General features: G+C 42.9%; 1 protein-coding gene across 1 annotated transcript; it reads left to right on the forward strand.

The window, feature by feature from the left end:
• The first annotated feature begins 1,794 nt into the window (after positions 1-1,794).
• LOC148121401 (high affinity immunoglobulin epsilon receptor subunit beta-like) lies at positions 1,795-11,029 on the forward strand. Its single transcript, XM_087908092.1, has 7 exons — positions 1,795-1,930; positions 2,718-2,841; positions 3,345-3,479; positions 6,032-6,088; positions 6,698-6,853; positions 7,229-7,327; positions 8,156-11,029. Exons 1-7 carry the CDS (start codon positions 1,869-1,871, stop codon positions 8,252-8,254), a joined length of 732 nt encoding a protein of 243 aa, XP_087764218.1. The 5' UTR covers positions 1,795-1,868; the 3' UTR covers positions 8,255-11,029.
• Positions 11,030-12,363: the final 1,334 nt, after the last annotated feature.

A 12,363-nucleotide genomic window follows, 5' to 3' on the forward strand; every position in this document is an offset into this window, starting at 1 on the left:
GTTAAAACTCAACTTGATAACAGTGCCCAGCCCCAAAGGAAGTCATTTGATCATATGTTCTGATACTTGCTGTTGTGGAAGGTGGAACAACATGGCTGTGGGGAACTGGATTAAGAGTACAGAATGTGCTAAGCATCTCAGGAAGGGGAAGGATGAAGCTATTGATAAACACTGGGGCATGAAATAATTGGGATGTCATGGGTCACCTTTCAGTACTGCATTTGCATTTCGTGATTTGCTGTTGACAGTTCTCACAGAAAAGCATTAACTCCAAACATGGAAGGGCCCTCTCAGTCTGTTAACTGTCCAAATCTCAAATAGGTTCCTGATTTTGTTGTTGTTGTTGTTGAACACAAACCTTTATATACTACTAGGAGACACTGTTAAGGACTATCACATTGCTTCAGGACTTTACCCTGCAGGCTTGTGTGGTTTTGGAAAGTTTGAGTAAGGGAGTGAGATTACTAAGCCAGCCATTTTAAGGCTAGGCTCACACATCACCTTTCCTGGTAGTACCTTCTCTGAATTCTACACATGCTCCATCAGGCAACACTGTTGTAACCTCTTTCACATTCTAGCAGTCTCTGGCCTCTGACCTCCTGAATAATATTTTTTCTTTGTTCTCATCTGCAATATTGTGGGCTAGATAAGTCTGGGATCATGATCCTCAATACTGCCTGCTCCATAATATGAGCAGTCAATAACAAGAGGCACTAAATCCATTCTGTGTGAAAGAATAAGAATATGGGGCTTAGTTCTTAATTCAAAGTGTTTTTGTTAGATGCACTGATTCCCAAAGATACAGAGGAAAGAAAGTACCTGGGGCAGTAAAATATTTTTAGGAAAGATTTGGCAATATATACACTAGAATCTTTTATGAATATGCACATCTTAATCTCTCCTGAGACATTTTATAACCCAGAAAAATAACTCAGGTGATTAGGGTACCATACACAGTATCTTGCAGTCATGAAAAACCATTCAAAGAATTAAACTTAAATATAAGCAAGGCACACCTGTGAATTCCCTCTTGTTTGTTGTGTTCTGAGGTAGTTAACTGTGATATAATTGAGTGAATACTTTGATTGGGTAGATTATATTGCTCAGTTCCCACCATTCAGACTTGCCCATATCATTTCTGAGTTCACATCCTTTCATGTTTTCCTTGTCTTGGTCTTACCATCATAACGTACCATTACATTATGGTCCATATATGATGTACCATTATACATCAGTTGCCATGGACACATTCAGATAAGGCATATTTCTTAATTCAAATAGTAGTTTGGCTAGTTTCAGTGGCATGGTTCACTCTGTGGGTCCCGTTTTGAAGATCATCTCCTGCAAATAGTAAATACTATTCAGTAGACATGAAGAGAGAATGAGAAGGAGGGGAGGAGGAGGAGGGGAGGGGAGAGAGAAGGGAGTGGAAAGAGAGAGGATGCGAAGTCAGAGATACATTTAGAAATTGATACTCGTGCTAATACACACATTTCAGCCTTATGACATGGGGATAGTAGACAAAACTTCTAAGGACCACACCTGTTTTTAATTCTACTTCCTTTGATCTTCTCAGTGCCTCGATGCTTCAATATTAGGTTCCATCAATCCCACATCTCAGGTAGAAGTATGCTCTAAAATGCTCAAGTTTCTCTGTTCACCCTACTCTCTATTTGGTAAATGTCTCAGTCTTATGACTTCCCATTCTAGCAATAGTAAAGAACCACTGATACTAATCAGCTGGGAGACTTATCTGCATGGAGATAACCACTGTATTCAGAGTCAACACATCTAACTGCCCATCCAGAGTACACCACGTCTCCACATAACAGGGTCCTTTATTCCCAGGTAGTTCAATTTATGAAAAAATGGACACAGAGAATAAGAGCAGAGCAGATCTTGCGCTCCCAAACCCACAAGAACCCCCCAGGTAAGTAAAGACTATTGTTTTTTCCATTGAAGTTATTTATCAAGACAGAGAACTTCACAGTGCTGGGCAGTCAATTCTTAGATTTATGTGTGGACTCAAGTAAGTTACTGAACCATGTTCACACGTTCTTAGTGTCTTTCTCTTCAGCAGTTGGCAGCAGGTTTTTACTTGACTTGAAAATTGGCAATACCATATTTTCCAACACTAGAGACTTGTGGTTTGGGGTGTGAGACAGAGAGTTTGAACTTACAGATCTCTTGCCTCTGTGTTTGAAGTGTGTTTTAGGAGTCAGAGGCATTCTAAGATGGTCACATTCTTATTGACCTTTGTGAAACTTAAGGCATGGGATCCTGCACCCAAGATTAAAATATGAATGGAGATTGAAGTAGTCTCTCAAAGCAGTTCTCTGTGTATGAAGTTGTGTGTATTGACAAAATGCATGCAGATACATTTCTATGACAAAATGACTTTGAAGTCAACAGACAAGCGTATTTGGTTGTTTTGTTTTAATCATAGATAGAGACTCATAGAAGGAATTTATGACAACCTGGGATGAACAAGAACATGAGACATGACTTTTTTTTCTATTCTGTTCTACATAAACACTTGGATAATATTCAAATGGTTGATTGCTTTGGCTCTCCGAGCCTTCTCAGATACCTGAAGACTTGAACTGCTGAATTCTTTCAAAAAGCAATGAACAAGTAACACACTAGTCTCTGACAGTTAACAACTTCACACAGGAAGTTAGAGGATTTTCGTATGATTGAAATTTTGTAAATTTCAGTGTGCCTGACATTGAGCTCTTGGAAGCATTGCCTTCTGCTAAACCTCTGCCAGAGAAGCCAGCACCACCCCCACCACCGCAGACATGGCAGGCAGTTTTGAAGAAAGATTTGGAGTTCCTGGGGGTGAGTGTCTAGCCTCCATTCTCAACTTGAATTAGTGCCGGCTCTAGGAGAGAGTATTAGAATGTATTAACATTTCCCCTTGAGGGTTGATGAGGAGTGATATGTCCTGTAACATTCTTGATAGGTGAGGAACCGATGGTACTCACTGCACATTCTGGGAAGAGAGAAACATTTTCTCAAGAAGACTTTAAGTTACTGAAACATGAATGGAGAAAAGGGACATAATGCCTGTGGCTAAAAGATAGGACAGTTACTCCTGTCAATCATAACTATGTAGATAAAGATGTGTGACACATATTAACTGTGTGTGTGCTTTAGATTCTATTGGTAACAGTTCTGATTTTTATAGTGAAAAGAAGACAGTAGAAAATCTCACATCTGATTCAATCTCAGGAAGCCGTATGACACTAAAGAGATTTCTCATTTTAGGTATTGCTTATAGGGAAATTGGTACAATCTTGAGAAAATATATCCCAACTTTACAAACTTCGTGTTTTCCACAGGTAACACAAATTCTGGTTGGTGTGATATGCCTTTGTGTCGGGACAATTGTCTGCTCAGCACTCCCCATTTCCGAATTTGATGATGAAGTCCTTCTGTCATACAGAGCAGGCTATCCATTCTGGGGAGCAGGGCTGGTGAGAACATATCTGGAATTGTTTCTGAAATAATGCTAATCAGAGTTTTCTTCTAAACAAATCTAGCTACATAGCTCTAGCATTTTGATAAAATCGACTGCTTTTCACTTATATGCATATAGCATCCATAATTGCAATTTCAAAGTTTTCTCCACATTAACCCATTGACATGTACATTATCACCCTTAGATGTGGTTTAAATCATTACCCTTCTTAGTGACTGCATACTTGAGACTTATGACATTTTAAAGAATAATACATTAATATTTAAGAAGTTAAATAATTTGCCTAAAACTTGTATCCTAAGAAAATTCCACCAGCACTATTAATAAAATTACGTGCTATGTACATGTATTTTATTCATTAAAATTAAGGCTGGAGAGAGGCCTTAGTAGTTAAGGGTGCTCTTCCACAGGACCTGAATTCAGTCCCAGCACGGTGTCAGGTGCTCACAACTACCTGTAACTCCAGCTCAAGGAGATAAGATCCTTCTTCTGGTCTTCATGCACATTTGTACACGTGTCATATACATGCACAGACATATACATGCACAGACATATACACACACAGACATATACACACACAGACATATACATGCACAGACATATATGTGCACAGATATATACACACACAGACATATACACACAGAGACATATACACACACAGACATATACATACACAGACATACACACACAGACATAGACATGCATCTGTACACATGTACACATGTGTCATATACATGCACAGACATATATATACACACACAGAGACATATACATGCACATAGACATACACAGACATACATACACACTTGCATATAAAAATTTAAAAACATAAAAACCCCACAAAACCCACACCAGAATAGTTTAAAAAGTTTTCTTTAAGGGGAGGGGGTGAAATATTGTTCAGATGAGAACAAAGGTGGGTGGGTATCTGTTGGGCCCTTGACATGCTTTTGGCCACTAAAGTCCTGAGTTCCTTTTTAAACAATATGATATCTGGAAAGCAGATGGCTGAATGAGAGCACATTCTGTGTATAGAACAATTCTGTGTATAGAAGGTGTAGAATTTGATACATTTGACTCACACACACACATACAATGTTAGCATATATGTCCCCTTCAGTATAACAAGCCTATCTGTGATTTTGAAAGTTACATGGCTTCCTTGCCACTATTCCTGTCTCTGCTCCCTGACTTCTCGTCCTGAAGCAATCACTAAAACTGAAAGCTACTTTCAATTCTTACAGCTTTGTAGAAATAGCATTGATGCTTCAATGTCTCTTATGCCTATCTTCCTTCAGTCCATACCATTATCATGTATTACTTTTATGGATAATTAAATTATAAAGACATATTTAAATCTAAGAAAAACATTGCATTGGTTGAATATGCTGCTAAGTATGGAGTTTGCAGGTCTCTTGGTTCTCTAGACCATGTACCATATTTTACATCAACATTCTATTTTCTTTCCAAACATTTAGCTTTAAGATTTAATCTCTTTCTCTCTCTCTCTCTCTCTCTCTCTCTCTCTCTCTCTCTCTCTCCCTCTCTCTCTCCCCCCTCTCTCTCCCCTCTCTCTCTCTCTCTCTCTCTCTCTCTCTCTCTCTCTCTCTCTCTGTGTGTGTGTGTGTGTTTGAGAGAGAGAGAGAGATAGATAGATAGATAGATAGATAGAGAGAGAGAGAGAGAGAGAGAGACCATGGTTAGAGAATAATCCTAGGATGTCATTTCTCTCTTGCTACATTGTAGGATCCAGGAATTGAACTCAGGTCATTGAGCCTGTGGTTGTGTTACAAGCACTTTTAGCTGTTGAACTTTCTCATAGACTCAAATATTAGGCTCTTTAAGTGTCCCTAGACACACAAATCTCAGTTTTTAAGAAGGTGTTCTGAATTTGAGGTCTCAATTTTTACTTTTACTAAACATTCAAATATTTACATTTTCATAGTTAACTATATGACCCTGTGCTGCTGAGCAGCCTCCCAACGTATCACAGCATAGATACAGGTTTCTGGCCTGGAGGAGTTGACAGTGTAAGGCAGGACATACACACAGAGTTACAATAAATGAGACTGCTATTGCAGTTGTCCACCAGATACCACTAGCCCATGCTGCCTACCCAGGAGGTATCCAAGTCAGCCTCACAGGGGAGCTAGGTGACAAAGGGAGAGCCACAGGTCCCAGTGAGACCTAATGAGTAGGAGTCTGCATCCTGCTTCTTTTTCTCACCGTGTGGCTCAGGCTTTCCTCAGGCTTTACCCCCTCCCTTCTTCAGCCTCTGGAGTGCTGGGATCACCCGTGGGATCACCCCTGTGCCATCATACTCAGTTCAGAACCTGCATTTTATCAGGACCGTCACGGGGTTTATGTAAGAATCGTCTTTGAGAATCACTTTATAGGAAATAATAGTAAATAGTGGTCTCCTGGGAGGTTTCAGTAGAGAGCTTCATGAAGCACCTTAAGCTGGTTTTCACATGTCCAGGGCAGAGGAAGGAAGGCCCCAGAGAGCAGAGACTCACTTTCCTTTCTCTCCTCTTTCTTTTTGGACAGTTTGTTTTGTCTGGAATTTTGACAGTTAGGTCCGAAAGGAAGAACACACTGTATCTGGTGAGTCACGGTTATATTTTTATTCATTATTCCAAGGTAAAACAAGTGGAATTTCAGGGGTGTGTAGGGAGACCCATTAGTAACAGCAGTGTTTGAGAGGGTGCGGCTATGTGATTTATCTCAATCCCTTTGTACTTGAAGGCTTTTGGCAGTGAAGTTGGATAAGATCATAGACACATAAATTGTGCCACTTAAGAAGCAGTAAAATTTGATGACTTTGACAGCATTTAAAGGGACCCAAGCAGGTATTGTCCCTGTAGGTATTTGGATACAGTCTATGGCTATACAATTAGCTTCCAACCGAGATGACTAGAGGATAGACTACGCACATGTGTGTCTTTTTTAGGCTTTGTGTCAAGTCTCTGACCTTCTGCAAAGTCTAACCCTGTGGCCCGCTGCTGAACTATTCCCCAGCCCTCCTGCTATTCCTGAGAGCCTCTCAGAGGGAATGGACACCTACCAAATGATGAGGACATTTGCAGGAGTTCCCTAGTTGACTGGAGTTGTAGACAGCTTTGAGTTACCACGCAAGGCCAGCTCAGAGAGATAGATCAGTTGGTTGACTGCTGCCACAGGCAACCCCAGGGCTGATTGTTCTTCTGTCAGCAGGTGAGAGGAAGCCTGGGAGCAAACATCGTCAGCTGCATCACTGCAGCAGTGGGGGTCCTCCTACTGACCCTCAATCTGAGCCAGGACTTCACGTACATGAACTACTGCAATGATCTAAACGAGGATGACGGCTGCTTTGGGGCGTCTCTGGTCACAGTACGTGTCTCTTCTGAAAACGCACTAAGCGTGAAACTGTGTTTCTCTTCCAGAGATACAATCTCCCACTTGGGAGTTTCCGTCTCATCATCTAAAGTTATGAACTTTCAGGGGTCGATGGCCTTACTCCCCCATCCCCTAAGCTTAGAGTTATCATTTCCACGTAGCCACCTCCTGGCTGCCTATCTCTGTCTGTTTATGAGGTGTGCTCCAGAGAGAGAGAGAGAGAGAGAGAGAGAGAGAGACAGAGAGACAGAGAGACAGAGAGACAGAGAGACAGAGAGACAGAGAGAGAGAGATAGCGCCTCTGTAAGGGAAGGAAACTGGGGTTCCTCTGTCTGTGACTTTGCCCCTTGTTGGTTGGTTGTTTGACAGGAAACGGTGTTGATGATGCTTCTCCTCACCATGCTGGCCTTTTGCAGCGCGGTGCTGTTCATTATCCATAGAATTGGAGAAAAATTCAAAAGCAAAAAGGTCAGTGGAAAGTTACAGAGTTGGTGCTTTATTCTTTTAAAACACGGGGCCTGAAATTTCTGGAATTATTGCTTTTTTTCCCTGAAAAACTATTTCTCAAAAGCTGGCTTTTGTATCTCATATTGAACATCTTATTTTAGACACTGAAATGGAACATGGTCACAGCCACAGTCCCCTTATGGCTAGGCAAATCGAATCTTTATAATTATAGAAATTGTGGGTGCTTTGAAGGGATGGCGTGTGAGCAGAGTTAATGTCAGCATGTGATGGAAACATGCAGGTGTTAGGTTTTACTTTTCATTTTTGTTCCCAAAGAGCTTGTTATATTTGTTTCTGCCCTTTTCACCTCCCTCCCAAAATGTACTTTTTCTTTTCCCTCTCTATTTCTCTAAATAGGCCTTGAGTTTTCTTTCCCCTCGACTCATGGTGACAACTGCATTTTTACCTGCTGCACACATTCATTATACCTGTGATGGAGATTTCCAATTCCCAGCTGCTATACCAACTCAGCTCTGACAAATGGAACCTGCTGCTCATCCTCTATGTCTGCTTTTAGACACACTCCAGTCTCTACACGTTTTATGACCCCTGTCTCGAGTCAGAAGGCAAACCATTTCAGATACAGGGTCACCTTAGCAACTTGTCACTGACATGGTTTCTTTTAGCCCCCATTGGCCAGTCCATCTGATTTGGTGTCTAGACGTTAAGGGAATAATTTGAGTGTCATGAGAGGTAGGTTGAAATTCAAAAAGAGATTTCTGCGTGATAAACCTCTTAGAAATGGAAAGTTCTGGGTAATTGATACGGAGTGGTTTTTCTCTTTATCAGGTTGCAGATGATCGTCTTTATGAAGAACTAAATATTTATTCACCGATCTACAGTGAGTTGGAAGACATAGGGGACACGCCGGCCCCCGTTGGTTCGTAGGAATCGGGGACAAGAACAATCCGACTCACAGTAGAATTCTGAAAGCCAATCTTTAAATGACTTTTATAAAAATATCGCAAAATTAGTTTGTTCCACATTCTGCCAGTTTTACAATTAGATCATTCTCCTACGCCAGTGTTTTAGTTATGCTGTTTCTGTTCTTATGACTGTCCCTCTCTTTGCGAGTATCATCCACTCCAGCTGTCTTGCTTTGTGTCACAGCCTCACACACTTTCTTTCTGCAAAGACATCAAGGAATAAGTTAGCTTTATTGTACAGGTACAATGATGAACAAAAGGAAAAAAGGAGGAAGTAGGCTGAGAATTTAACTAAACTTAGATAATCAGGTAATATTGTTCTTTTTAGAATTCTCAACTACTATCGATGGGCATTATATATATCGACCCATATCTGTTGTAAAAGGCGAACGGGCTGCTTTCCATCCCTCCCAGCTCCTGGTCGCCTGGCAACTAGTTTTACCCAAAATAACAACACACAAATTGTATTCATTTAAACACTGCCTAGCCCATTAGTTCTAACCTCTTATTGGCTAACTCTCACATATTGATTCAACCCATTTCTAATAATCTGTACCGCCACTTGACTGTGGCTTACTGACATTAGTCTAAACGGTGTCCGTCTAGGAGAGAAGAGCCATGGCATCTGCCTGACTCTGCTTTCTTTCTCCCAGCATTCTGTTCTGTCTACTTCACCTTTCTAAATTTCGCCCTATCCAAAAGCCAAGGCAGTTTCTTTATTTAACCAATGAAAGTATCACACAGACAGAAGACCGTCCTACACCACATATCCATCTATCTATATGTGTATTTTTAACATGATATTTAATTTCTTAATGGAAATATTTTGTACCTCAGTAATAATGACTTTTTCTTTCTATTAATTAATATTTTTAGTTTCATTTTATTTTGCTTCCTTTTTACTCATTTTACATACCAACCAGAGTTTTCCTCCTACCCCTTCTTCCCCACTCTTCCACAATCCACCTCCAATCCACTCCACAGGAAGTGGAAGGCCTCTCATGGGGACTGAACAAAGCCTGGCCCATAAAGTTGAGGCTGGACCAAGACCTTCCTCCTTAATCAAGGCTGAGAAAGGCATCCCACAATAGGAAATGGGCTCCAAAAATCCAGCACATGCACCAAGAATAGATCCTGGTCCCACTGCTAGGGACCCCTCAAACAGACTAAGCTATACAACTGTAGAGGGCCTAGTTTGGTACCATGCAGGTTCCCCAGATGACAGTCCAAAGTTTGTGAACTCCCATTAACTTGGGTCAGTTGTCTCTGTGGTTTTCTCCGTCATGATCTTGACCCCCCCCCTGCTTATATAATCCCTCCTCCCTCGTTTCCACTGGAATGCCAGAGCTCAGCCTGGTGCTTGTCTGTGGATCTCTGTATCTGCTTCCCTCAGTTGCTGGATGAAGGTTCTATGATGACAGTTTAAGTATTCACCAAACTGATTACAGGGGAGGGCCTGCTCAGGTACCCTCTCCACTATTACTAGGAGTCTTAGCTGGAGTCATATTTGTGGATTCCTGGGACTTTTCTTAGCACCAGGATTTTCCCTAACACCGTAATGGCTCCCTCTTTCAAGACACTCTTTCATTGCTTTCCCTCTCTATCTCCCCCCCCCCACTTGGCCATCTGAATCCCTCATGTTCCCGTACCCCTCCCCCTCCCTTCTACCCTCTCCCTCTCACATTTACCCAGGAGAACTATTTCCTCTTCCTGGGGACCTGTTTCTTCTAGCAGCTGGAGCCTGTTTATGTGTGCATTTTTAGTTTATCTCAGGGCTAAAGCATTACAGTCTGCTACATGACTGAGCCCATGTATCAGGAAGGAAGAGGGACTCTTGACTTTCAGGATGTATATTAGATAAGAGTTTGAGTTCTCAGAGTATAGAACTTCAACTAGAATAAAAGAACCTAAAGAAATTTGGAATGATGACTGTATCAGACATTAGGAAGATTGCTCCCTACCCCGAAGCAACTAGTCAATGAGAGAGAGAGAGAGAGAGAGAGAGAGAGAGAGAGAGAGAGAATAAAGAATCCTGTCAAGGGCTATTAAACTACTATTTCATGCTAAATCTATGAGTCAGCTTTATTGACCTTTCTTTGGGTTGATGACTTAGTCAGCACAAATAAAAACAGAACTGCCAGGCTTTTGCTGCTGACGTGTCTTGAATTTGTTATTAGAGAGTCGGATGGAGGAGGATCTTGTTCCTCACAATAGAGAGATATACAGGAGAGGATCGATTAGGGAGACTGATTCAAAGGATTTCAGAAGCTGAGCAGTCACATTGCAGGGTATCTACAAGCTGGAAAGCCTGGAACACCAGTAGTATGCTTGAGCGCAAATTCCAAATCTCCAGAGCCATGGAAGCTTGTGGTATAGACTGTCTGGCACCAAAGGCCTTTGCCCTTGGAGACTCATACCAAGCCCAGGAGTGTACAGCCTTCAAATTCCTTCCCCCAGTGTAGCTCAAGACATGTTAGGCAGTCCCACAACTTGCTTACAACAGGTCACTATCTTTTCAGCTGTTTCCTAGTCAACCAACCAAATGTGCTGTTAATGTCCTTTCTTAAAAATGTCCTTTTTTTTAAAAATCTATTTTGTCTTTCACATCATGCATCTTGATCCCACTCATCTCCCTGTCCCTTCATATCCGCCCTCTGCCCTTGCAACCTCTCCCCAAAATGAAATAAAATTGAAGAGAAAATGAAAAGAAAAATCTCATCATGAAAGCTGTAGTTGACACAGTGAGTCACACAGTGACTTTTGTCCATGTATCTTTACTTGCAAGTGTTCATTGCAAAGAGTCATTGGTCTGGCTTGTGGCCTCTGGTATCTGCTATATCTTCGATACTGGGCCCTCCCTGGAGCTCCTCTTGGATATCCTGTTGTTGCCCTGTGTCATTGCGGTCCTGCAGCTTTGGGTCTGCAGGATGCATCCCTTCACATGGTCCAGCAGATCATAGATGCGATGGGCCAGCACATAACCCTGGTTCTGGGCCTGGGTAATTGCAGGGTTGGTCAGCCCACCAGCTCTCCCCCATCTTCACTACCAGGGTGAGCTTTCCAGCATTGCTCCAGCTAGTTCACCCTATGCAGCAAGGAGCAAGGGGAGGGGAGGTTTTTCTGCTTTTATGCCCTCAGGATCAGCTCACCTACACCTGCACCACCAACGCCAGCTCTACAGTGTTGCCCAGGCGAGGTACAGGGGACCCTCTCTCAAACGCTGTACCTGGAGTGGAGCACGGTCAGCTCTCCTACTCTTATGACCTCAGGACCAGCTCCCCCATCTTCCACAGGTGGCAACGAGTGGAGGGAGACATCTCTCCCTTGTTCATGCCACCATATGACAGATGAGTGTCAAGGGCAGCCAGATTGAGGGCTTGTCCACCCGGTCCCGCCAACTGGCTCAGCTCTACTGTGCTGCTCAGGTAAGGTACGGAGACCACTTTCCTGAGAGTTACAGCTGGTATGATGGAGAATCAATGCCCTCATCCGCTACAGGTGGCAAGGGGCGAAGGGCAGGGAGGAGAGGTCTCTCCCTCACTCACACTGCCACCTGATGAGCAGTGGGGCTGGCTATCCTGTGCTTAAACTTTTTGGCTCAACCGTACCTAATCAACCGTCAGCTCTCCTGTGTGGCCCAGGCAAGACGCAAGGCCCACTTTCTGGAGTGCTGCGGCTGCTGAGGGAGAAGTGTCAGCTTCTTGCACTGCTGCAGGTGGCAGTGGGGAGGGGAGAGGTCATCATTCCCTTGCCCTCACCACCGCACAGCAGACAAGGGGAGGGTACCGGCTATCCCACTTTCACCTCTCAGGACCCGTTTGCTGAGGCCCCCAAGAGCAGGGTGAGCTCTATTTTGTTGCCCAGGTGAGGGGTAGGACCTACTCTTCCAAGTGCTGCAGCCAATGAGAGGTGGGACCAACTCCATACAACTCTGTCCTCTTAGCCTTCAGTGGTATCAGGAGCCGTGGACATCATCACAGACCGTGGCCATAGACCCAGAAATGGGTCCTGGCAGCAATCTAGGCCCGGATATCACCACAGCCCAGATATCACCTCCGTCCATTCCTTGCT

This window comes from Myodes glareolus, chromosome 7, assembly GCF_982192425.1.
Source record: "Myodes glareolus chromosome 7, mMyoGla1.1, whole genome shotgun sequence".
In the NCBI taxonomy this organism is placed as follows: Eukaryota; Metazoa; Chordata; class Mammalia; order Rodentia; family Cricetidae; genus Myodes; species Myodes glareolus.